At 46.8% G+C, this 27,689-nt stretch overlaps 1 protein-coding gene across 3 annotated transcripts in view; it reads left to right on the top strand.

The window, feature by feature from the left end:
- Positions 1–27,689, top strand: part of pdzrn3b (PDZ domain containing RING finger 3b) — a 94,244-nt gene that overhangs the window by 59,100 nt on the left and 7,455 nt on the right. For all 3 annotated transcript variants that reach the window (XM_084543901.1, XM_084543900.1, XM_084543899.1), the window contains one exon: positions 26,725–26,978. In XM_084543901.1, coding sequence (XP_084400027.1) covers positions 26,725–26,978 — 254 coding nt within the window. The remainder of the gene's footprint in view (positions 1–26,724; positions 26,979–27,689) is intronic.

Here is a 27,689-nt window from a genome sequence, read left to right as displayed (position 1 = left end):
CACTTCATTAGGTACAGGTAGTGAAAAGGAATGCATTCTAACATACACCAATTGGGCATGAAATTATGACTGTGTAGGTCTCCCTTGCGGTGACTCATCAGAGAATGGACATGGGCCTTCTGAGGGTGTCCTGTGGTGTCTGGATACAGGATGCTGTTAGTGGGGGGGCCTTTGAGGGGAGGGGCCTCTGTGGATCATCCCACAGATACTTGATCAGTTTGGGATCTAGTGAATTTGGAGGCCAGGTCAACACCTTGTGCTGTTCTTCATGTTTTTTTTTAGTTGTTCCTAAACCGTTCCTGCTGGGGATGGCTGCTGCCATCAAGGAGTGTCATTGCTATGGGGTGGGGGTGCCTGGTCTGGTCTAGGTGGGTGCTACATGTCTAAGTAACATCCACATCAATGAATGCCAGGTCCAAAATTTTACCGGCAGAACATTGGATTGTCACAAGATGGTCAATGTTATTCACTTCAGTGGTCATAATGTTTTACCTGATCGGTGTATATCCATATAGAACAATCATTAGACCCGTCATACTTCAGTTCCGTTTGCTTCGGGGAGGTTTGACTCTTGCTTGCATCACATCACTGCATCCGTTTTCTTTTTGCAAAGCTTCGAAGGCACCTGACGATAAAGCCGGTAGCTCGATTCATACATACTGCAGTGGGGTTGTCAGAATAATAGAAACATGTGTCGGTACTGAACAACGGCAGCCCTCTCGGTTATTTTAAACGAATGTTGAATGCCAGAACCTTCATAAAGATGTGATTTAGTGCAGGATCGTTATATTAGATGTTTAGATCAGCTAAAGGATCCAGGTGGTTGTTAACAAACCTTTAAGATTACATTTCAAGATTAAACTAAGTTTAGGGGAAAAGAGAAAGATGATGTGGCAAAGGTCAGGAGACCTCGTTACTGTCTCTGACTGTCCAGTCTGTTTTCTTTCTGCTGTCTGTGAATGGTCTGACCTTGTGGACGTAACCCTGAGGTGATTCCCCCTCTGTCCCTCTCAAATTACGTGACCTCTCTGTCAGAGCTGAGCAGAGCTGAGCAGGCCATCTCAGCTCTCTGAGGAGGGTTGTTTAGTCTGGACCACAGGACGGAGGCTGAACTCTCCGTGGCCTCGCTTCTCTTTCTCTCCCTGAGTGTTTCACTTAGTGTGATTGTTTTGCGCGGCCGGGCTTGTTTGTTATTTCGCCATCAGCCGTGGAGTGTGGAAGCGAACGCCGTGCATCTGTGTGTGTGTGTTTGTGCATGCCTGTCATTAGGGGCGGATTCTAAAATCCAAATCTCAGTGTTGCATGTATTGGCAGAGGACAGGGGCTTGGGGCAGATTTGTGATGTAATCGTGGGTTAATCTCTGCCCTGCTGCTTGCTGATCAGGCCCACAGGGGCATGATGGCAACACGGGCCCTGAAATACACACACACACACAAACATTTCGTGTATCTACAACTCTGCTATCCTTCAGCCCCTCGAACTCCCATTGGAGCTACTAATCTCATTACCAAAATGAGAGGAGAGAGCGAGAGAGAGAGGGTGAAAGCTTCAGGTTCACCTCGTACTCATTACACATCAGTCGAAGCATTAGAACCCACTGGACGGAGTAAATCGCATTCTTGGCCTCGCTCAGGTTGCATAACATGACTACGTGAGTAGCTGAGCTGGTTGAACAGCCGCCGCCGCCGCCTGAGCTGGAGCCCAAGGCCGAGCCCCTGATGTGGACGGGTCTGCGCCAGTGAGCGTCGGTTTTAGTTTTAGGAGGAAAACACGAGAATTAGCGTGCGTTTCCTGGCACACCGAGGCCGTGTTTCAACATTTAAAATGATTCCCTTGTTAACTGGAACAGATTACGGCAGATTATTGTGAAGATGAAAGGGCGCTGTGACCTCAGAGGGCTGCTCTGAGTTTATGTAATCTTTATTTTTTCATGGATAATCCCGTTCATTCATCCATTCACTGCGTCATGGTATGCATGCATGTTTCGCAACGTGCAGCGCTGATGAAGACCACTGACCCACCCCTACTGAGGAAACCCTCAACAACAGGAGAGCACTTGACACTTTTTTGGATGCAGGTTGCCATGGTGACGCTCGGAAACAGGTTGTGTTGCCTTGGCGACGGCTGTCTTGTCCGGCGTGTGCATTAGCTTCATTGTTACTGTCCTGATAGTCGCCTCTGTCGTGCACGAAGGTGTTCCTGCAGAAATTAATAAGTTCTCCTCTCTCGTTACAGCTGCATCTAAAGGGATAAGTCCTCGTCTTAGCGGTCACCAATTCTTCAGTTCCCCTTTCATTTGTCTGTCTTTACCTTCATCCGTCTTTTCGAGCAAGCGATGCCGACGTTAGTTAATGCTTTTCCCCCCTGCTCACCTGTTTCTCCCATTAGGAGCCTCCGTGCGGTGAGGCCAACGGCATCAAAGCAGAGGCGTTAGTGAGACACCATGTCAACCTGTGGCTCTCTGTCTTAGGGAGGGGGGGGGTCTTACCCTGGGAGGGCTAATGATAGCCCACTGGGACCTGAGAGGGGGAGGGTGAGAGACGCCAGGAGTCGTAAATCCAATGGCTCTGCATTTTCTTTCTGCTTTGCTTTGTGATTTAGAGTCATTCTATCTACTTTAACACAAAGTTTTGCTTAAATAAAAACCTTTTTCTCCTTTTTCTGAAGTCAGTAATTACCCAAACTGCCATAAAGAGATAGCGCTCTTAAACTTAAAGAGTTCGGCTTGGTTTTTAGTGTTAAGGCTTTCATGGCTTCAGAGAAAGACTACAGCTTCACTGGAAACACACTGAGCCGCTCACAACTTTTTCCATGTCCGACCCCTTCCTCTGCTCATGATTGTGTCTCCGTGTCCATCTACCGCACTGCATGGGATTCATTGGTGTTTTCTATCTGAGGTAACACAAGGCCAGTGGCAGCTGTTGTTGTCTCTTTCTGCCCTGACTGAATCAATACAACTGACAAACAGAAGTCTCCTTTTAATAAAGGGATTTTTTGAACAAAGGACGTGCACCAGCTTCCCCGTGGCCTCTGTGGCTTAATCAATGCATGTTTAGCATGGCATTTGTCATAGATAGGTAGATATACTTTATTAATCCCACGAGGGATATTGTTGTGTTACAGCGGCAGAATACGAATACGAAAAAAATGAAGTCCATGCAAAGATAACCAGAAATTATGATGTAGATTTTAAATCAGCCAGCCATGTTTTTCCAGATTTGATGTGATTAAAGTCATAGGTATTAATCTGAACGTCCTCCGAAGATGCATCGTCCAGCAGACAACCCTGAATTGCAATATGCTCACTTGACAAAACATTAGGTACACCGGTGAATGCATTCTAATCTAAAGGTTCAAGATTTAAAGAGTTTATTGTCTCGTGCACAATGTAGAAACATGTTTCCCTGCACAATGAAATTCTTCTTTTGCCGTCCACCCAAATGCCACAAATATAAAAACAATCTTAGAAATAGAATAAAAAAAGATGCATATAATACAAAATATAAAATGAACTAGTGCAAATGAGAGTGTCAACGATGAACAAGTGAACAGTGCATTGTATGACATGATTATAGTCCATGATCGTAGACTCCTGCCAGCTCTTTAGGAGTCTGATAGCAGTGGGGACAAAGGACTTCTTCACTCTTGAAGTCCTGCATTTCACACTCCTGTACCTCAGGCCTGAGGGTAGGAGTGTGACCAGTCCATGCTCGGAATGTGTGGGGTCCTTTGTGATGGAGGCAGCTCTCCTGCGGTCTCTGCGCCGGGTAGATGCTCTGCAGAGAGGCCAGTGGAGTCCTGGTGCAGTCTCTGCAGGCGGATAAACAGTGGCTGATGAGGGCTCCTCTCCTTCCTCATGTCCGCTATCATGTCCTTGTTCTTGTCCGTGTTGAGGGTGAGGGTCACAGCATGCGACTACATAATGTTGAGTTGATGTTAAAAGTGGTGATTCAGCTGGATGGTCGTTGTGGAGCATGCAGTTTGTGTGTTTCTGTTATTTAGCCTAGCCCACTGACTACAATGTCAAAATATACTCGCATCGTGGTTGTTTTGTGGCCCTCACAAACAAAGACTTGTGTCGGTCCTTTGCCTGGAGGTTTGTCTTCCTGCAATCTCCAACATTCAATCAGTCGTTTACTGCACACCTATCTGTGGCTGATCCTCAGGTTTGTTGGCTTTACTCATACAGCTGGCGGCACAGCCAGCCGTGACTGGCACACGATTCGTCCTCACCTCAACCACTCGGCTGTGGAGAAGAAAAAAAAAGGATCTTTATTTTTTATTTTTTTTCCCGTGGCCAAGCGACGTCCACTGGCTTGGAAACAGTGTGAACGATGGTGTGTTTGCTGAGAGCTCTAGATAAGGAAGTAGTCAGGGCTGGACTGAGGAGGGAGGGAGTACTTTGTAGTGAGAGTCTTTGACAGAGATGGATGGAGCTGAAAGAGTGTGAACTTCAGTGGGAAGGAAAGACTCCAGACTCCGGTGGTGCATTTAGAAGTTGCAAACATTGAACTGCAGCATTAAAGAATAGATGCTGCTTGTTGAGCGTTTGTATTATTTTGCATATTTGAAGTCTGTGCTGTAATTAACACTGACCTACACATTAAAGGCTGTTGTGTTGGAGCAGCCAGCTGTTCTATGCTCCTTATTGTTATATGAGATTTTTTCAAGGCAGCGGGTGGGAGTAACCTGCTGGTGGGGGGCGGGCTGCCCTTTGGTTGAGGACCTCTCGCCCCCCGCCTCCCCTCCCAGTACTCCAACAGGCTGTCCGTGTCACATCTTGACTGACAGGTACAAAGTAACCACTGTGTGCTCGGACCTCCTAAAGTCACCCCTGTCACTCAGCTGTCCCAGGACAATGCCAGGCCCACCCCACCCTCTCAGCCTGCCCCCTTTGTGCCCTTATTGAGTTACAGCACAAGCCTGTTCCGTGCACTCTCGAGGTAATTGAAAACATGCGATTTGAAAAAAGAAAAAGGGGACGCGCACCGCTGAACGTGCCTCCGTCCAGCCGACAGAAGCAACGGTCAAACGGAGCCTGTGAAAGATGATATCGGCATGTGGCATCCTCATTATGGGGACTTAAACGTCCCTTTGTAGGTGTTTAAGAGAGGAGCCAGGGTTTTTGAAGCGATTGAAGGGGATTGTGCCGACCTCGGGATGAGGTCATGTTCCACCGGGCTGCTGCAGACAGAGCGTAACCTCTTGAGGTGCCCCCTCACTCTTGGCCTTGTCAGACACAGAATGACTGTTATACTGTACCTCTACTAGCTGCTAAGTGAAAGAAGTCTAGAAGAAGATGTTTTTTAGATTGCATCCTCACCACAGTTGCTGTTTTTGTGGTAAAGCCAGAGCGTGAAGAAAAGATGGCGTCTGAAAAGTGAAGCCAGTGCAAGAAATGACATGATGTTGGCTCCAAAAAAGAAAATCTCAAAAGTCACCAACTTCTATCATGAAATACTTCAGTTAAAATTACTTCTTCTGATTAGCGTAGTCAGATATCGAGCTTTTAAGACTGCCCCACTCCTCTCCTCCTCGTCCTCATTCTAGTAGCCTTACTGGTATGGTGATAATATGGCGAAATGGAAAGATCACTAGCCGTTGCTCTCATTGCAGTCGATGCATTGACTATTCTCGACTGATTAGTCTCATCGAATTCTAGAAAGCTCCAAGCTGATGTGTCCGGAGTGTTAGTTTTGTGTATCCAACTTTAAAACCACGCCTTGCTGATGTTTTTGTCTTTGCACGCGTGCATGTGGTTCTTGTTTCTCAAACGTTCGTAACTCATTCCTGTCGAGGTTTGATTGAAGTGCGCTCCGTACCAGCAGGAAGACATGTCCCCGCAAAGTAGGACCATTAATGGTCAGGGATCCTTGAGCATTATTTCATGCATCTATATCTGTCTGCAGTGGCCCTCTTCTGTCACGGTAAAGTAAAGCTCCACAGGCAGCGGTGATGTCTTAGGAACTGGTGCTGAAGAAGAGAGAAAGGAGGGGAAGGAGAAGGGGGATGGGAAGGGAACAAGGTGCATAATTGTTGCTTTCGGGGAGTGTCAGGCTCATGAATGTGTGCTCTGTTCTCATTACTACCCTTGATTACCTTAATCCTCCGTCTGAACTCGGGTCTGTCACATGCACCGGGGGATCTGAGAGGTCAAAGATCAGATCACTGTCTCCTCATTAAACTACCACCTCCTCTCTGCCTCCCTTTCCACCCCCTCCCTCCCTCCCTCTCTCTGCTTTCTCCTCCGCTCTTCTTAAAAGAGGAGATGGTTCGCGTCTCCCTCTCTCGCTTAATGGACCGGCTCCTCTTAGCGTCACCGCTGCACGGCAACATTTCCAGGGTACTTCAGTGCAAATGAAGCTGGAACTAGATGGAAATTACAGGCTTGGGTTCCTTAAAAGCATCCTTTTCTTCTCTTCCATTTGGAAGGGAATGGGGTGTAAGTGCGGAGAAGGGTGTGTGTGTGTTCGGGGGAAGGGGGGGGGGGGTGATTTTGCAGCTATTTTCAATCAAATACCCTCCGTCTAAAGATGTTTTAGTGGAAACAGTGCTCGAGAAATTATATTTGGGTTAATGATGCTGGGAGCATCAAACAGAAACCTGCACTTCAGGGCCATTTTCCCAGTATGATGTGAAGTGCACTGAGCCCAGTGGCTGAATCGGAAATGAAATGTGTTCAGCCCGCCTCTCTTATTGGTGCTCGTATTATCCTGTTGCCCTGGCACCCGACCTGTGTCACCATAATCGTTGCATATATGATGTTTTTTATTTTTAAAGATGTACGTGCTTCCTTTTGATCCATTGATTTGTTGGATTAGGATGCCAATTTGTCTGTTTGGAAAATCTTTGTGTCCTGCAGACGCCATTCATTTGTACAGTATATCCATTTTAATAAACAACCCAAAGTGCTTTGCGTGGCATTAGGACACTTTACTGACACCACAAATCTTTGTACTTGCACTCCAAAAATCACCTCGCACAATCGTATCTGTACATTTATTGACACATGTCATAAATTAATTTTCCCGGCTGCACTAATGGGGTTAGCGTTTCCTTTGTTAAAAGCCTCGCTGTTGTGGTGAATGAGGGCATTGTGCGCGCTCGCGTTTCCTGGGAGTTGATAATTAAATTTACCTCGGGCAAACCTGGTTTGTATTGTCATGAGCAGATGTGTCATGGGAAGCGTTAGCGCGCAAAGTTTATTGGGGAAATCTAATTCCTTACAGGAGACATCAATCAGCGATGGAAAACGCTGCGACAGTCAAACTCGGTAATCACAGGGACAGAAATTTACACCCTGCTTTTACCCAATCGGAAAGACTGTAATCTCATAACATCTAATCTTTCAAACCTCCAACCCTGAGGGTGCACAGACAGGACAAAGGATAAGGAGCAAGGACAGATAAGCTGGATTCATCGTATCGGTGCTAAATGAGCTGCTCAAAGACATTCTAACTTTCAGGATTAATCTTGTGCTTCGTCTGATCCAAAAAGGTCAGCCTTCATCATCAAACCAGATTGTCTCAGGTATCCTGTGGGATTTCTTCCGTTAATGATGGTGTTCGGTGTACGCCTTTGTCTCTTCACACCTCTTTAATATCCTAGAATGGTTAGAGAGAGACAGTGCTCTCATATAAACCTCGGCGTCAGCAGCAGGTTTGAGACGTCTAATCTTTTGGATTTTATCTGAACGTCGCTGTGCTCTAGAATAGAAAAAAGCCCAGAAATTAAGTATTTTCCTCGGTTAAGGGCGCGACCAGTTCCCAGTGTACTGCCGTCTTATGTGGAGGTTTATTCAAGCACATATGAAGTGCTAACCATCAGTCAAAAGCCCTATTTGCACGGGAATAGTTTTACCTGGGGGCGTCATGTGATTCACATCTTTTATTCAAATTTACTATCCATAGTTATGTCTCTGCTACTTTCCTCTTCACCCCACTGCATGTTAGAGGACATTTTACACTTTTTGACAGGACATCCTTCATAATTTAAGTGACGAGAGGCAGCAAAACACCACAAACAAAAGTCTTGAAAAAGTAAAAACGCACCCATAAATCGCAGAGATGTAGATCCACGCTAGGTTACCTGGATTATCACAGGACCTCTGTGTTAGGAGACGCGGGGCAGGTAATTTGCGGTTTAATTTTTACTTTACAAATTACAGACATGACCGAATCGCACGGGATTTAGATCACAGACGACCTCTGCAATTGTTATTAGAGGTCCTCAGGTAAAACTCGTCCCGTGTGAATGGGGCTAAAGTGATGTTTAGATCGTGTCACCTGGCAGCCGCACATCCAAACCTGTCTGGACATGTCTGAAATTGCTCACAGCAGAAACAACAGGGAAGAAGGAGGCTGGGGGTCGGCCCTCGCTGCCCACACGGCCGTTAAGGTCAGTGCCTCTGGTAGACTAATGGGCCGGGGGGGATTTACTGACTGGTCAAGACATCCAGTTAGCAATTTCATCAAATTTTCCGCGGAGCACTAAAGACAGGAAACGTAATATTTCCCCGTCCAGCGCGGTGGGCTCATTTATCACTGCAGGCTGGGGTGGGGGGGCAGTTAAACCCCGCCTGGTACCCGGGACGTTTGAGTGATGTCAGCCAACATGTCAGTCACTTACCTCCCAGTGACCTCAGCTCTCACTCAGAGCTTTTCATTTGGAAAGAGCGCTGTAATGTAATGAGATTAGGACATCGGCTGCGGCTCACTCATCGGGACCTTTTACTCAAACAGGTTGACGTATGTTCCCCATTTTTTCCTCTGTAGTGACTAAACCAAATTCACCTTAACATTAAAACGTGAAGGGGTCTGCTGTTAACTTCCATTTCCACTTCCAATTCCTTTGCAGCAACCTTAAAACAAATAATCTGTTACAGTGATAATGCCTAAAATCTAAAGAACTGTTGAAGCAAGGCCAGTCCTCTACCTCAAGGCACCAACTGTGGCTAGGTACACCAATCAGGCATATCATTATGACCACCTTCCTGATATTGTGTAGGTCTCCTTTGTGGTGACTCATCAGAGAATGGACATGGGCCTTCCGAGGGTGTCCTGTGGTGAATTTGGAGGCCAGGTCAACACCTTGTGCTGTTCTTCATGTTTCTTCATGCGTTTTCGTGTGTGATCAGCGTTATTAACTTCTCCTGTCAGTGGTTTTAATGTTGTGGCTGATCGACAAGGTTTTTAAATCCACCCTGAAAACTTGTGACACATTCTGTCTCTGATTCACATGAATCTCAGTCCGGAGCCATTTCTCTGGTTGAGCTGCCAGCGCTGCCTACACTCTCTCACGCTGCACCCGGTGCTGGAGGCTTTTAGTTGGTGATGTTGGCTGCCAGTGTGCTGGAGCCGCCACGAGTGACGACGGCTTGGAGAATTAGCTGGTGACAGGAACTCCGTGTGGACGGCAGAGTTGGCAGAGGCCTACAGGGATCTTCGGAGTGGAGTCGCACGGCCGTGAAGCCCTGCTCTCGGTGCAGGAGAGAGGATGAAATATGAACCCCTTTTAATGTCCTGCCTAATAACTGTGTTGACAAGCGCCGTGAGTTACCTTCTGCAGGAATGCCGTGGCATTTGAATAATTAGCACGTAAATATCGTTTTGTTATAACCTCGTCATCGCACTGTGGTGGAGGGGCTTTTACGGGTAGCAAAGGTTAGATGGTCATTTCACTAGCACCATTATGGAGATAAATCTGCCTCTGCTATAGGTGGGCAGTCAATTTGGGGACCAAGCCAAGAGATTTGCTGCAGCAGCAGCTACTCTGTCTGCACCAAGACCAATTCATTTACACTTAAACCCAATCCATCCATGCCTGCTTCTGCTTGGCACCGATTCTTGTTCAGAAAGCCAAAACAGCTGTACTTTACCCTCCTCCTTTCTGAAGCATGTTTGTGTTTTATGTGGAAAAAAAAAACAGCCTGTCAAAAGTTTCTTGGATAAAGTGGTGAATCTTTCCAGACGTCGGCAGAGGAGCGCTGGTACCGCTCCGGCGAACACACACACACTCACACACACACTCACAAACTGATAATTGCTTTTGTGGCGTAATGTTTGTGTTAACCACCTCTGTGACCGCACCGCAACAAACGCCTGGAGCTGTTTTTTATCCAAGCTCTGAGAGGTGAAGGTGATTTTTATGCAGCCCGGAGCAAAATTATGTGCATTTTACTACCAGGCTGTTAAACAATGGGGAAAAAGGCCTCAGGGAGCTTGTCTTCAAAATAACCAGTGTCATATATAACTGCCGTCGTGTTGCATGTGCACTAACGTGGTATTTTAGCATATCTGCTTTGTTTACATCCCCTCATACTAAAGTAATTACTCTGAAGACATAGTGATGGCGTTATTAGTTGTGTGAGTATCCCAATTAAACGGCTTGGGTGGCTGTCATTCCTCCTGGCTGGGGTCCCTGTTGGCACGGGATCTGGCTCACAAAGCAAATAGGAGTACAAAGCTGACAGCTGTCTGATAAATTATGCACAGCCCAGTGTTGTAGAGGTGGGTGCAGACGCCGATCCTCGTGCGCTCAGGCCCCGGTGGCACAGTCGAGAGGAACCGGAGCCTCATTAAACTCCTCCACACATTTAGTTTCTGTTCCTGCCCCGCTCCCTTCTCTGTCTGGTGGGTTCTGTTTCGTCTTCGCACCTTCTCCTTCTTCTTTTGACGCTAGTTTCTCGTCTGTTTGCTCATCTGGCGCCTTCATTGAACGCTGTGGCATCGCAGCTCGCTCTCTCCTCTCATATCCTCTGCAGATTACAGGGCTGATATGAAGCTCAGGCCACGTGGAGGGAGACTTAAGGTATGGCCAAGATCAACTCAGCAGAGGCCCTCTGATTTATGTGTACGCTGGGCCAGACCTGTTGAATGTACAGTATATACTTTAAAGTGGTGGGATTTTTTTTACACAAAGGACAGATTAGTAAAACATATATAATAATGCTTTATGGGGCCTCCTTCCGATAAGACATGCCCGAAACACCTCTCCCGGGAGGCGTCCGAGAGGCATCCGGGAGGCATCCTTACCAGATGCCCTAGCCACCTCAACTGACTCCTCTCGACGTGGAGGAGCAGCGGTTCTACTCTGAGCTCCTCCCGTATGTCCGAGCTCCTTACCCTATCTCTAGGGAAGGAAACACATTTTGGGCGCTTGTATTCGCGATCTCGTTCTTCCGAAAGTTCCCAAAGTTCATGACCACAGGTGAGGGTTGGAACAAAGATTGACCGGTAAATTGATAGCTTCCCCTTTCACCTTAGCTCTCTCTTTACCACGACAGACCGGTTAAGCACCCGCATTACTGCAGACGATGCTCCGATCCGCCTGTCCGCTCCATCCTTCCCTCATTCATGAACAAGACTCCGAGATACTTGAACTCCTCCACTTGAGTCAGGACCTCCTCCCCTACATGGAGTGGGCAATCCACCCTTTTCCGGCTGAGGACCATGGCTCCAGACTTGGAGGTGCTGATCTTCAGCCCAGCCGCTTCACACTCGGCTCAGAACCGCCCCGGTAAGAGCTGGAGGTCGTTGTTCGATGAAGCTAGGAGGACCTCATCATCTACAGAACCGGTGACAAAGGGCAGCCCTGGCGGAGTCCGACCCTCACTGGGAACAGCTGCGACTTGTTTCACGGCTACACGGACCAAACTCGGACTCCTTTGGTACAGGGACTGCAGTATGTTTCGCTCTAGAATAAAAAATAGTTTTTCCATCCTGCTCGAAAAATGTCTTAAGTCTTCTTCTCCAAATTATGCAAAGCCACTGAAGATGTTATAGGGCTGTGTTCACTGGCGAGTTGATATTATTCATGATTAACCTAATCCCCATGTGTAAAATCAGTGGCGTGGACCTCAGCCGGATGTTTGATTTAACTTCTGTCGCAAGCTTTTTATCACACATTTATCAGGTTTCTTGCATTCTGGAGGCCGCTGCATGACAATCAGAAGCTACACGGTGGCAGTTCTCAACAACTCCTACCGTTTTAGAGCAGCGGTTTTTAAGTGGATCCTTGTTTTCTTTGTCTTGTGCAAAAGGCGTCATTCATCCTCATTAGAAAAGCGTTTGTCTTGGCTTCAAGTGGCAGCCCTCTTCAGGCTTCTCAGAGAGCCTCATCATCCAGTCATGATGGAAAGGCGGCATGCGGTTTCTGTTAGTCGGCATGTGTGGCGAAAATACACGAACAGCTTGAGGGCTGTCTGAGGAAAAAGTCTTACGTGAATCTGGCCGTTGCTCACTCTATAAAGGAGGCGAGCCACACTCCACACTTCCTCTTGGATTTTCAACACGCAACCAATTTAATCGCTCCTCATCTTCTGCCCTCCCTCATCCTGCCGTCTGGACGCTGCATTAGAGTCGCGTCAGACGGCCCGGGACATCACGCGTTCTCCTCGTGTTATCGCTCCTGGTCATCAGTGTCCAGTTTCTTTTGCACGTCACCACGTCGTCACCCATCTGCAGACTTAGTCTCCACACCCTCGTTTTTTTTAAATCCCTACCTCTGCTCCGATGACTGAGAGATAAACGAGCTGACATTTTGCCACATGGCTGGACTGAATGGTCCATGGTCCCATACCTTTCAGTGAATCTGCAGTGGTCCCATCATATGGGATACTTGCATTTTATATAACCTGAGGTAGTTAGTGAAACGGATATAATATTTAGAGCTGGATAAGAATAACTGAGGGCGAAAACAGTTGTGTATTTTATGAATAATTGAGTCTCGTCATGTCTCAGATGGAACTTTAAAGGAACTAGAAGAAGGATTTTGTTTGAGGACTAGACGAGCTGTTTCCACCTGTTTCAGTCTTTGTGATAAGCTAACCACTCCAACTCCAGCTTTAGAGGCACTCGTCGATCATCTCATCTAACTCTCAGTAAGAAAACAGTTTCAGACTGTGGCTTTGGGAGACAAGAAAATCAGAAGGAATTAATTTGTAGCTGTAAGCTTTGTTTTTTGTGCATTTCTTAAGTTGTGTGCCAGGAACAAAGCAGCTCTGAGGGAGGGAAGACGATGCATTACAGAGCTATAAACCAACACGGGGACGGCCTACGCTGCGGCGGTCGCCACCTGATCCCACGGAGGCTCCCGTTAAAGTCGTGACTTTTAAACTGGGCCCAGTGGGACACCGCCGCAGCACCAGGCGGCCCAGCTATGAATATGAATGATACAACCGAGCGTAGATCAAATCCACACTCTGAAAGCACCGCACTGGTAATTGGGAGGGGATGCGGTAACCTCTAACCCTCTTGTCTCCATTAAAAAAAAATGTTTATTATAACAAACCGCACGACATTATTATCGTTTGGTCTCACTCCCACTGAGATGGGAACCTCTGATACTGTGTCACGTCTAGACCGGTAATGAAGAAAAGCTGAAGCTGTGCGTCTCCATCCCGAGCCCACAGATCAAACCACAACACGGGGGGGGGGAGGCGCAAGAGGAAGGTTTTGTCACCAATGAGGGTTGGAAATTTAATCAGCAGCAACAGAATTAAATCTGTGACCACAATGCCAGACAGTGTGCAGCAGACACTGCGGTTGAACAGGTCCTCGGTTAGCTTCCACCGCTCCATATGTTACCGCTGATTATTCATTAATATACGCTTCTTCTTCTTCTTTTTTTCTTCTTCTTTTTCTTGCCAAAGCCGCCATAACCTTTAGTGCAGTTGTTCGTATCGGAGCGCTGTCTCCGTTTTGACTTTGTGAATGGGATAATCTCAGTGTGAAAGAAAGATTAGCCGGGCAAGAGCACCGGCTAAAACTCTCCACTGATCCCAGCCCCGGGCACGACAGTACGGCTAATGTGAGCGTAGAATTAGTTTTCACGCTACGCCGGATGAAAGTTTGAGCCTGCAGCACCCAGACAAGCAGAGCCCACGGTAATAATGAACAATTGCTAAATTCACACAGATACCTTCTCGTCTTGCCCGAGGCAGCTTTTTGTCTCCATCCCTTCTTCTGCCCGGAGGATCTCGTTTTAAGATCTCTCTCTTTAGATTCATCCCATATTCTGTGGTGTTATGGTTGTGGGAAAACAAAAAGAAATATGGGAATTTATGCTGTTTGAACGGAATACAGACATAGAGATTAAATGGAAATCTTTTTTTTTTTTTATGTCAAATTCCCCTCCAATGTGTTCTATGTAAATTAGAAATTAGGGAAGCTGCATAGAAATAGAATATTCCCATAATTCTAATAAAAAAAAAATTCCTCGAGGCTGCCAATGCATAAATTATACCATTCAGCATTGCAGTGTTTGGCGTGGGAGGTATGAAGATCTTCTAAAAATGCTGCAGACATATTCATAGTCGGATTAGTGTTGATTTCTTTGGAAAAGAAAAAAAAGACGGATGCATTTAGATTTTTGTTGCATTTAAAAAAGAAATTTCTTGACATCTGACTGAGAAACATCTTTTCTAAGAATGCAGATGTGCTGCAGGAGCACTGCAGCTGTGAAAGTGCTGATAGATAGGGATCAGGGGACACATCTGGCTGGAAGAAATAGCCACTATCACTAGCATTCAGGGTATTAACCCCCCCACCTCCTGCCGTGAAATCTATCCAGGTATGAGGCTTAGCACCGTGGACTTAATTGAAGCAATGCGTCGTATTTCACGTCGTGAGGAGGTGAACAAAGATGTCTTATGGCAAAATCCTGCCTGTAGAAATACGTTGTGAATCCCACAAATTAACAGATCGCAACCAAGAGCTTTTGTCGCCCTTCTCGCTGCCCCAACTGGACGTTTATCTGCGGTCGGCTGCACGGCACAAGAGCAAGCGGCGGGACGGACGCCAGGTCCGGCTTATGGAGACATACCCGCGCTCTCTGCTCACGGGATAACGAACTCCATGAAGGACCCACAGAGAGAGAGAGAGAAGTGTATGTCATCACGCTTTAGACTGTCTGCCGGGTGAAGTTTATCTGGCTGCGCCGGAGAGGGCCAGCATAAATATTTATCGGGTTTTATTTGTTTTCGCTGGCTTCGGGTTTGTGTATTTGGGGAGAAATACACGGGGAAAGAATGCTCAGTGTCTCTTTCTGCTCTGGATTAGTATACCAGAGGTCGCTTGGTTTAACTGGGACGCCAAAAGCTGCAAAATCTGGACGTATAAGCTGCAACTACGCGGCCCTTATCACACTGTTCGAGATTAGCATTTTGAATTTCAAATTGAAAGTCTAAAACTGGTAACAGGCTGTTTTCCAGAGCCCCCTTTGAAGAAGCATATTTGTCTTGTCATGAAATGAAAAGCCTTTCCATCACTCAGCATGTTTCTCCACAATGCATCCAATGAGGCTTATTAATTAAGAAGACTTCATCTTAGCATGAGGTTCCCCTCTTGGGGGGTGGTGAGGGGGACCCCCATTCATGAGCTAGCATGCCCCTCTTCATGAATATCCAGTGAATATCCGGCTTCTTAATAAACATGAGGGGGCTAATGTAGCAGAGGTGTGACTCCGGCCTCCAGAAGCTCAGCACAAGGCTGTGGAGCCACAGAGAGGGAGGGAGCATGTGAGGAGGGAAAGAAGGGGGGGGAGGCAGTGGCAGTGTGCGAGAGGGACAAGGCTGAGCGCAGAGATACAGCCACAAGCTGGGGTGAAGTCAATCCTGTTAGCCAGTGTTCAGCTCCGGGAAAAGGACACGGCAGAGAGAGAGGAGGAGGAGGAGGAGGAGGAGAAGAAGAAGAAGAAGAAGAGGAAACAAGATATCTGCTTCTTCTCTCTTGCTGCCTGTGTGGCTGGAGGGAGTCTGGATGGTGTGATCTCCTCCACCATGGGATGCAGCCTCTGTACCCTGCAGAAGCCTCAGGAGCAATATAAACTACTCTATGAAGTCTGCCAGGTACTGTGACCAAGCTTCTTCAAGCCTCGGGAAGGGTCTTTAAGGTTCTTTATATGTTGTTTTATTGTGTGATTTTTTTTAAATATACATATTTTGCAACTGCAAGCCCATGCAAGTCCATTTTAGCATTTCATGGAAGTGCAGCTCAGTTTGCTCATGTCTCCTGGCTGAGTGGGAGCGGAGCGGAGCTGTTGTCGGCGGCGGTTGTCGGAGCTCTTGCAGCTGAAGCAGCCTGAACTCTGGCCGCAGGGGTCAGCGAGAGGTGGCGCGCTCTTCTTTTAAAGGAGGGGAGGCGGGAGGGGGGGGGTGATGACGGGGGTGACAGCTCTCTCAATGCGTCTGCTAGTGTGTGTGTGTGCCGATCGCAGCCCACCTCCTCATTGTGGAACTGAATGCTGACTCGGAGCTTTCCGAGCTTTAACCCCCGTTTGACTTTCACTAAAAGTTTATATTTAACACTCGGCTGCTTGTTTTGCACATTTTCCTCCCACCAAAGAAAATAGAGCAGTCGTGTTGTTAGATGCATCATTAACGCACGGGGACGGAGGGGAGGGGGGGCTAGGTTGTCATTCTTCTTCTTTTTACAGTTTTAAGAGGATTCCTCAGACTCAAGGCTGTTGCCGGAAAAATAATTTCTTTGTCCTGGCTTCTGGAAAAAACAAATGTGTTGCTTTTGTTCTTGTTTATATTACTGCATGTGATATATTTGACTGAAAAAGAAAAAGTTTTTGAGTTAATGGAGTGAAATGCTCTGCCTCGCTTTTCCTGACGTCAGATGAATTCAGGATGAACCCAGCTGCTTCCAGTTTGCTTCTCAGACTCATCAGTCACACAAAAGAACAATGTTTCACATATTTAAATCAGCGTGTTAAGTGCAGCCGAGTGGATCATCGTTTATTCCTTCAGTGCATCGAACAAACACTACAGCATGTTGCCGTCCTCTCTTCTTCTGCTTTGCTGCAGTGTCAGCTTTAATTGTGACAACACAACTCAGCGTGCTATTTTTTTTTTGGATTCTGGTTCCAGACCGGGCTAATGAGTGAAAACACTGGCAGCAGACAGTGCACGCCGCGTCTTTGAGGGCTGGTTTCACGTCTTTTCATCCATAATGGACCAGAGCCAAGTGTTATCCTCCTATCACACCAAATTACATCTCCATTTACTACACAGGGTGCTGGGTGGCTGGTGGCTGGTTTAAATGAACATAATGATCAAGCTCTCTGTGGATCTCGCTCATTATTCTTCCTGGATTTAAACAAAAAAAAAAGAAAGAAAAAAAAGGGGAGGAGGATGGTAAGATAACTGCGAGTCCAAATATTTTGGCTTTGATCTGGTCCGCTCTGTAAAATATTTTGGGTTGTCTCAAAGAAAAGATGGGTGTTAACGCAGCGGCTTGATAAATGGATTATGAGTTGCTGATATTGGGGTCAGAAAGCCCTCCAGTTCTCCTCCTCCACCCCCAGCTGACTGCAGATAACAGTAAGAATGTGGTGTGCGCATGGGCTGTCACGTCTTTTGTTTCGGCGCTCTCCTCGGTCACGGCGTCGTCCTGGCTGTCAGTCGGCCTCGCGTCGACGGGCTGTTCCCCTGCGTCACCCTGTTTGTCTGACAGCAGTCGTCACCCCAGCAGCTACTCCATCAGTAGCGCTGCAGAGAAAGTCAGCGCGCGAGGGGGGTTTAAAATTACAGATCGTTTGTCTTTTGATCTGCCTCACCTGACAGAGGAGATAACACTCCTGGCTTCTCCTGGTGCACAAAAGTCAGAGCCTCTGTTTTTTACTTTTTGTATTTCCCGGGTAAAAAAAAAAAAAAATGCCTCGTGTTGTCTCACAACAATCCACTGATATTTTATTTGTGTTCAAATAAAACTGAGAAAAGGAGCAAATCCTCATTTATGAGAATCCAAAACCATTAATTAGTTAATTATAAATAATGATAAAGTAGCTCCGCATGGCTCCATTCTCGGACCGCACTGATCAGACACTGGCTCCAAAGTCGTGACATATCGCTGCCCGTATCCCCGGGAAAATAGAGTCAGTCTGGCCAATGCAGGGAAGTGGGGATGCGTTGTCCATATTTATATACAGTCTATGCTAATATCATCCTGTAGTTGTTGGATGGAGACTTTGACTTGAGGATGAAGTCACTAAAATGCGCATTTGGCTCAGCCATGATAGTGTAAATTTAAAGCAAATTATTTAAAGTTCCAGACAAACACTGTGTATATGTAACAATTTCCCTTGAACTTGAAAGAAGGACTGGATTCCTGGAATAATAATAATTAAAAAAAGGGGCTTAAAAGTTTAAATTTTGCCTCAATCACCAATCTATCACTTATTACACATTACAGAGTAGATGCAGCTCATCCGGCCCTCAGTCACACTTTGAATGTTTAATCATTACACACTAAATCTCCCACCAGAATGTGCATCCACAGCCTTTAACTCCTCCTCCTCCTACTACCACTAGCATTAGTTAATGATGGCCAAGTTCAGACTACTGCAAGTTATTGTGAGACCGTAGGATCTAGATGCACAAGTCCGATCCATTTCATCAGTCTCGTTTTTCTTTCTGGAAATCCGTTCATGCTCTTATGTGTTCACATCATGAGCAGTAGTATGGGTACTGTGGCATCCTTGGCCAGAAAGAGCCGATTGGCCTTAGAGGTGTTTTGTTAAGTGTCTAAAGTGCTTGTCTGACTTTTGCCACTGAGGAAATAAATTCATGACGACTCAAAAATAAATAAATAAAAGTTTATAGGTTCTCTGACACCTTTACTGCAGAAATGAAGAAGGAATAAAAAAAAAAAAATCGTTCAACGGCCAGGAATTAGGGCTGTCACAGATGATGAGCTTCCAAAAGGCACTCTGAAAAATGCTAACCGCCAGAGAAAATGATTCAGTCTGCTTGGGTATCGATTCAGCGGTTCAACAGGCCTCTCTGCTCTCTGGATTAATGGCATGTCATGGAAACTTCCCCACCAAGGCGTGACTAAATGCGTTTTCTATGCCCAATAACAGCTGCTAAAGTAAGCAAGGTGGTCTCATATTTGAGACTTTTTCATGTGGCCCGTTATTTTCATCTCTGAGTGTGTTGGATCGGCGTCTGTAACAGTCGTCTGATGTGCAGTGAGTTTTAGCTAAATTCTCATATTTCATGCAGTGCAGACTATAAAATGCATTGAAGCTTGCTCATTGAATACTTTGGTCTGAGAAATCTGGACTCATGACTGTGAGCTCATTAAACACCAGCCATTAGGACTTGTTTTTTTGTGAGACGACCATGGAGCTTCTGTGTCCGGTCACTCGTGCAAAAACCTGTTCGATTCATTGAGTTCGTGGAGCATTTTTTTTTTGCTGGTTGTGCAGTAGGTTGTACCTCTGGTGGAGACTCTGGGAAGCCACCTTTTCTTTTTATTCTACAGGCAGATCCTCTAGATCAGGAGCCAGGCACGGCACCCACCCTGCCCCACTAGTCGTCTGTCCAAGGACTTACTAATCCATGAACACTTGAAATCCTTCCAGTTCATTTAACACCGTAGCTCTTAACTCCCATGATGGAAGTATAAGAAGTATGGTTTTGCGCTGTTAAAACCAAGAAACCAAATAAAAGTTTTTAACTTGGAGGCATTTAGCCCTGACAGGATTAGAAACACTCACTCGAAAAATAAAAAATCATAAAGAGCTTTGGTATCTGCTTACACTATTGTCTCGAAGGAGGTGCAGATTTTTGTTTATAGCTCCGAGGTTTAATAGAGCCATAGCAGAGATCAAACATTGTTAAGGTCTATTAAACGCAGCCAGCGCGGCGTTCCAGATAAGTGTTTTCCCTTTTCGTAAACGATCATTAAAGGCCTGAGCTGCAGCGACCACGCCGCTCCCCTTTAAACTTGACCCCTCTGACAGCTGTGAACCCCTCGGCCCTCTCTTCAAAGCTCAAGGTAAGCGCCATGTGGAGATGTAAGCTCAGCTGCTTTTGTCAGGGACTTTAAGGTGGAAGCCTTGGAAACTCTGTTTGACAGTCCTTGGGCTCTTAATCTCTCCAGAAGCACTCTGTAATGGCTGTGGCGCCGTGCTGCGGTTCTTAGAAGACCCGGAGCTTAATTAGAGCCTCAGCACAAGCTGGCTATTGAGGCTGTGATCCATGCTGAACCGATCTGGACTATTGTTTGTCTGCTAAATCCTTTGCCTTCCCAGTCTGCTGCCTGTATCTGCCTTTCTCACTGAAAGTGATTGATCCGCTGAGCAGTAGAAGTTTAACAAATGAGCCTGCTGGAACATTTGCTGTCTGGAGCTTTCCAAGTACCACTGCCTAATTAGGCATGTTTCTGATTGAAGGCTTGCAAAGATGTCCCGTTCGGCTCAAGAAGCCAAGTTGTCGTAGCGCCAGATGGTCTCGGTGTGACATCTAGACCAGGCAGACAGAAAAATGAGATGGAAATATTTGTACAAGACAGTTTGTCAGTTCAATCTTGCTAGCCCACCCCCACCCCACCCCACCACCCCCCAGTTATCAAAGCCGTCGCCAAAAACCTCACAGAGATGCAGCTCGGCTTCCTCCACCTCAGCCCCTGTAACGAGGCTCATCATTGACAGCAGGCAGAGACAAAAGCAGGGATCGCCAGGCGCGGCCACTGGAGCCTGTGTGTTTTTAATACGGGCTAAGATCGGCCCCGTTGTGCCGTCGCATCTGTTAAACGCTGGAGCAGGTGGCTGGCTGCCGTAGGGGAGCTCGCTCACAGGAGCCCCTGCACTTACCGTCAGTCTGAAGCAAAGCACAGAGACATAACAAGAGCCTGACAACGGAGCAGCGGAACGGCTCTAAGGAAGTGACAGCAGTGACTCTCCGCTATTAATGAGCTTATTGACACATATTGTTGATGTAGCGTGACAGAATGCTCCACAGAGGAAAAACTGAACCAGGAGGCCCAGTAATATGGAGACTCTGACTCTGGAGATACTTGTTGATGTGGGGAGGTATTTTTCGGGGGGGAATGGGGAGTTTTTGTGGAAACAGAGTGTATAGCTGCAAAGCTTTGACTATAAGACTGACAAAGGAAATAAGTAAAGTAAAATCTTACTATCTGTCACCAAGATGTTAGCAGCAGATCGTGTAAGTTGCGAGGTGGGGCCTCCATTGATCAGACTTGTTTGTCCAGCACGTCCCACAGATGCTCGATTGGATTGAGATCTGGGGAATTCGGAAGCCCAGTCAACCACCTCAGCCATTTTTGCTTTGTGGCTTTGTGGGTTCATTGTCCTCCTGAAAGAGGCCATGAGGGAATACCGTCTCCATGAAAGGGACGGCAGGACCCAAGGTCTCCCAGCAGAACTTCGCCCAAAGCGTGCAAAAGAAAATGCGATACAAGTTCCAGTAGCTCATCTGTCGGATTAGACCCCACGGGCCAACCTTCGCTCCCTACGTGCATCACCACTGTTCCTTCTTTGGAGCACTTTTAATAGATACTGACCCCAAAAGAGCTGCAGTTCTGGAGTTGCTCTCACCCGGTTGGCTAGCCATCACAATTTGGCCCTGGTCAAACTCCAAGCACCAGTCCTTACGCTCAGTTTTCCTGCTTCTAACACATCAACTTTGAGAACATAGCGTTCATTTTCTCCCTATTATATCCCACCAACGAACTGATGCCTGATCGGTGTAAATCCATCCTGCATAAATAAAACATGTTAGGCCCATGTGGTCTATGAGCAGATTTTTAATTAACTTGTTGGGGCGCATTTAAATGATTAAGCTTATTTGTCATTATCGGGGGTCTCCCAGCTGTGTGTTGACTCAGAGCTCCTCTGATCCTCAATGATTGAGACTCAGCTGTGCACGGCACCTGAACAGAGGGAGCCACAGACCCTCTGTGGAGCCGGGGCTTTTCAGGATCCTTATTGCACCGCTCTCCGTTCGGCTGGATCTCTGGGCTGCCGTGTTTGATCACCGCAGCTGCAAACATGACTTTGCTGACTCGGACAAACACAACCGGCACCGAGCTCAATATGCTGTAACCCCTGACAGAGAAGAGCTGTGTATGTTCAATGTGTGGGTCTTTATTGCCGGGGCAGGAGGTGGAAGCCTTAGGTAGCGTTGTGAGATAACGGCGTTAATGAAGCATGAACACAACCTTGGGTTTGAGCCCGACCGCTGATACTCGCTTCCCCGTGCACTTTGGCCTCCGCTTTGCTCCATAACTGTGTTCTCTTATCTGTGCCGAGGGGCAGAGAGGGATGTTTCTCCTCTCTCTGGGGTCGAAACAAGCCGCGGAATCACACGATGCACAAAGGCATCTGTGGCTATAATCTTTTGGTTTAAAAGTGAAACGCTTTCAGCCCAAGGTTTTTGCAGACTGATCTATGTTTCTGTAACTCAAACAAATTGGGAAGCGTGTGATTTTCAAAGGGCAAGAGAAAAGTAGAGTCGGGTAGAGTTCAGCAGCTCCCTCAGACGCACTTCACACTGTACTGGAGGTGATTTGGGTCTTTAATTGATCATTTGCGGCTAACACAATGTTCCATACTTAAATCAGATTAGGGTGAAAGTAAACAGTGGTGTCTCTTTCTGTCGGGCATTACGTTTTTAGCCGTTTGTTCTGTAATCCTAGTAAGCTCGCACGCTGTGGTAAATAAAGACTGCTGTGTTTTCGGTCCAGCGCCGTGGAGAGTTTTCCGTCTGGTCAGATAAAAGAACAATATGTTCAGATTTTGAAAGACGCACATCCACGCTCGGATAGAGAATCAGCCACCGCTTGAATTTTAATATTTTCTCGTGAGATTGGTTAAAAGGTGAAATATAAGAGGGATTAACTATGCTTTTAAAGTAGAATGACCTACATTCAGACTGCCACTCAAATGCCTCTCCCCTCGTCTGAAAATAAGCCTTCGCAGCGCTCCTCTCTGTTCCGAAATAAAGATTTTGAAGAATTCATCTAAGAAGTGTATCCGACCAGAAAAGAAGATGCGAGCGCCTGCCTCTAAAGTGCCTTTAAAATGCTCATCTATAGAGTGAAGTTCCCAGGGTTTTCGTCTGTCGCGCTGAAAGGCACCGTTTGCCTGGCAAGAGTTTCCACTCTGTTCACCTCACTGCGTCTCCCCGAGGAACCGAAACACTGGCTCTTTAATGATGTTCTTCTCCTCTTTATTAAAGGATTACGCGGTGATTGAATGGCTGTATCAAAGACGAATGTTACACTGACTTAATATCCCGCAAAGCCCCTTCTGAATGATAATGTTTAGAACAGGGAGCTCTTAGAAAGGTAGCTTCGTGACTTTCTTAATTTTTGAGCAGTCACATGAGGATGAGCATTGCTAATTTCCAAGACCAAGAAGTATTGCATGCATTATTTTGTGGACTCTTAATAAAAAACTTTTAATATATTACCCTAGCCCTACAGCTGTCCCTGAAAGAAGCCACATCCTTGGGAAGTAAATAACATCGACCATCTTGTGGCTATTCAGTGTTCTGCTGGGAAACATTTGGACCTGGCATTCATTGGTGTGGGTGTTACGTAGACATGTAGCACCCACCTAGACCAGACCAGACACCCCCACCCCATAGCAATGACACTCCTTGATGGCAGCAATCATCCCCAGCAGGAACAATTCTAGAAACAACTCAAAAAACATGAAGAACAGCACAAGGTGTTGACCTGGCCTCCAAATTCACTAGATCCCAAACTGATCAAGAATGTGTGGGATGATCCACAGAGGCCCCTCTCCTCAAAGCCCCCCCCCACTAACAACATTCTGTTGCCAGACACCACAGGACACCCTCAGAAGGCCCATGTCCATTCTCTGATGAGTCACAACAATTGAGACCTACACAATATTCCCTTCAAGTGGACTTCTGAGGAACTGAGATTGCCTCCTCAGCTAAGCTTAGCTCAGTTAGCTAACAAGTTTGCAGTGGATGAAATCAGCGACTGGAAATCTCTCTGGGTCTGTTGCCTTTCTTTAAATGAAACCAAGAACCCTTTTGTTTCAAACGATCCCCCGTGATCCTTTAGCGTACGAGTCCTCCACTGTTGCCACTATGAACTGCAAACTCTCTGTGCATGTGTGTGTGGAAGCAGGAACAAAAAGGCTCGACAGGCAATTCCCCATTTATTTATTATATTCATGAACACCGCTTCCTCTGCAGCTTTTTCATTACCAGGGTTCTCATACAGTAAATAATGAGGCTGGATTCCAATGACTGATTAAATAAAGAGTAAATGAAAACCCAAAGCAGCCCGCACAAGCGAATGAGACGGAGTTGGCAGCGGGTTAGCAATCACCGGACATGACACACACAGACACACGCAAAGCGGTTCGTATCAGCATCTCAATCCAGCTTGATTTGTGTTCAGGGCTCGAGGCACAGTTCAGCCCTGCTGTCCCCTAATCATTACCCAGCATGGTTGAAGACTGACATAACTATCTCATAAAACTGAATCCTGCCAGGTCTAGATACAGGAGATACAGGTCCTCAAGTCCTCTGTTGCTTTAGACGTCAGACGTGACGTTTTAATTAAAGAAAACAGGCGTCGAATCGCAAAGCCACAGCTGTGTAAATTCCTCTCCAGACACCGGCACAGGACGGTTTGATTTAGACCTAATTAGTATTCTTTTAAGTAAGGCCTTGCTGCCCTCTTGTCATTAAAATGGATTTAACAGAGACCCCTCTCTGAGGATGCGCCCACAGGTTGACAGAGTAATTTCTAGGTGTCAGTCATGGTGAAGAACAGCTCAAGTGTTTGGGTAAAGCAAACCCAGCCTCCTACCACGGTTCAGGAGGGATTCGGAGAACTCAGCCTGCTCAAATGTGCCTCCTCTGACCGCTTCAGAAGCTAAATTGAGTTGCCTGCGCTCCACGAGCAGCTGAACTGTGGCGCAGGTTCAACTTTGCGAAGCCGGAGAGCACACAGCGGTGGCGGGGGCTTTGTGTATTGTGTCGGGGGAGTGTTGTGTGTTTTTTCCCAGTGTGCTGCAAAGGGCCGCTCCGTGTCAGAGGTGAGCGGAGTGAATGGAGGCCGTGGGACCCCCCCTCCGCAGCTTGGGACCCCCTCCCCTCTTTGAGAGCACTGAGGCAGAATGCTCCGGGCTCAACAAGAAGAGGGCTAAAGGCTTTGTCTCTGGTTCACTGCCTTCGAGTAGCCCCGGGATTCCTGGCAACCAGGTTTGACTGTTGGAGCCTACATGCAGAGAGAGGCAAGCACAAAGGGGGTTGTATTCCTCAGCTGATGTGCAACATTATGGCTCGCTGTGGGAAACAAAGATGGCCGTGTGATTTTTAGACTAGAATACTTGTTTTGGTTTGTTTCAGCTCATAGTCAAACCCCAGGTTGTTTTTTCCGTAGGGCTATCCACATTACTATTCTGTGATATTCTAAGTTTCTTCCGTGCAGACTGCAAATAGATGAGCCATTCATTTTTATTTTATTTTTTTGCTAAGTTCTAGTGTAGAAGCAGTAGAAGTTTAAGTCCGCTGAGATGATCCAATTATCCTGCAGGCCCAGGATTAGCATTAATCTGCTCTAGTTATTAGTGGGCACACAGCCTCCTCCTCTGACTTCTTCATCAAGTTTCCTCCTTTTTTCCTGCTTTCTTCATCCTTCCTCTGAGCCCTAGCACACACAAGCCTACTGCCTTTGGTCTCTGTATGCTCTGCTCCATAGAAATATGTGCCCAGTCTTTACACAGCCAGGGTCAACGCCAGGTTTTGTATATAGACATTATTCCCTGGGGGCGTTTTAATATTGGTGCTACTTCTGATGTGCGGGACCACGGTTGAGTCCGCAAACTACGCCGTGAATTCGAATGAGGCAGCCGTAGCCGGCAGCGGTCGCGCCAACCGGCCACACAGTTATCAGAAAATTAATCCCCGAACATGGACTCGCGAGCGTGTTAGATGTCGGGGTGGAGTGAGAAGGGACGGCTAAAGACTCGTGACACGCCTAATGACCTGCAAACGCTGCACGATCCCGATAGAAAGCAGCAATGTTCTAAGAGGGATGGGAGCATGTGTGTGTGTGTGTGCGGCAGAGATGCAAGGAGGAGGAAGTCTGTGAAATGAAAAGAGCTGCAGGCTGAGATGCTATCAAAGCCCTCAAATGCGTTCAGGAATCAAAAACCAACCAGATTCTGTGTGATGTGGTGATTGAACGCAGAACAGCAGCAGTGCGAACCCTGATAAAGCAGAAAGCCGGCGTGGTAATGCGGGACGGAGAATGCATTCTTGAAGGTTTCCACAGTAGCTTCTTTGGTGAACTCCCGGCGACACGATGGCATTTGGGCGGAAGTGGAAAAACCTTAATCCATATGCGGAGCCTTGACATTTTGGACAGCGTGGATCTGTGCGGACCTAAGTCTCCTTTATTTAATTTTAAGTCTCATCGGATCTGGTGACATTCCTTTCTGAGTGCAGGGACTTTAGAGGGCGTACGCTCATCTTTCATCGGCACACGGAGGCTTTAAGTGGCTCAACCGCACTAAATTAGCCTCTTCTCCTCCGCGACACGCCGCAGCCTTTTGTTCAAATTAATCTCCTCAGGTTAACGCCCTGCACCCACTCCACTGTCTCTGACGGGAGGTCAAATTTATCCTCTGCTGAGAAATTACTTAGCTAAATGAGGGCTCCTCCGTACTGCCACGGCTAATGACCTTGATTAATTAAAGAAAGATGCTTCCTAATTAAGGTCTTACTCCACGTGGTCCAACCGTGACCCTGTAAAACAAGCCCAGGCATTAATAAGTCATTTCTCCAACAGGAACATTGTTGCTGAGTTGTTGCGAGGGCGTAATCATGAGAGATAATGATTACATCAGTTTGACATTAAGGAATATTCTTCTTCCATCTCTCGCTGATTGTTTTTTTTCTCCACATCTTCTTCTTCCAGGTCAATGGCAAGGACCTCTCCAAGGCCACCCACGACCAGGCGGTGGAGGCCTTCCGCACCGCCAAGGAGCCCATCATGGTCCAAGTTCTGCGCCGAGCCCCGTACCCCAAACTGGTCAGCCCCGTCAGCGACACCCAGGTCTCGGACATCAGCACCCAGACCGACATCACCCTGCAGCACATCATGGCGCTCACCAAGCTGCCTCCGTCCTCACCCCCCATGACGGAGCTGGAGGAGTATCTGCTCCCAGAGGAGTAAGTACAGACTAAAGAAGAAAAGCCTTGGGGCGGTCAGGGCTCTGCAGCACAGCTGAGAGATAAGCTGCAATGCTTTTTCATATGTGTGCAATATGAGCAACACTGAATTGTTTGCACTGCACAACCTCAGTGAATTGACCCCAAGACCACGTCCTGATAATGATCCTTGTACCTATGTTAGGCACATTCTGTGTCTATAAGTGCACTTTCTAACTTTGGTATTTTTTAGTTTTCTTTTAATCCTTTCAAATTTTAGTAAGCTTGATTCAGGGAAATGCACGAGAATTTCAGTGTACCTGTGCAAATGGCAAATAAACTCTATTCTCTGACATGCAAACATGTCCAGTCAGTATCATACATGCACAGTCATACTAATAGAGTGCATGTACTGTACATACTGTTATTTTACGGTTATTCTTTTGTTATTTTTGCCGGCCCTCGTTGATTTCTGTGAATTATATTAGAATACCCAAAGAGTGACTCAAGCCCCGCAGCCTCCAAAATGGCCTCCTAAAGTTTGAGCCGGCACCTCTCCGAAACAGTAATAACAGAAACTGAAGTAACACTGCAAGTTTAATGAAAGGAGCCACGTGACGACAAGAGACTGTAGAACATTAATGAAATTCGGTTTGTTGTCGCGATGGCGGGCAAAAGAAAAAAACACATTTGGCAACGTGAAGTGTATGGATATTGAGTTGGGAGCATCTT

Source organism: Chelon labrosus (assembly GCF_963514085.1).
Source record: "Chelon labrosus genome assembly, chromosome: 4".
NCBI classification, from domain to species: Eukaryota; Metazoa; Chordata; class Actinopteri; order Mugiliformes; family Mugilidae; genus Chelon; species Chelon labrosus.
The sequence above is the reverse complement of the archived record's forward strand: the minus strand, read 5'-3'. Positions and strand labels throughout refer to the sequence as shown.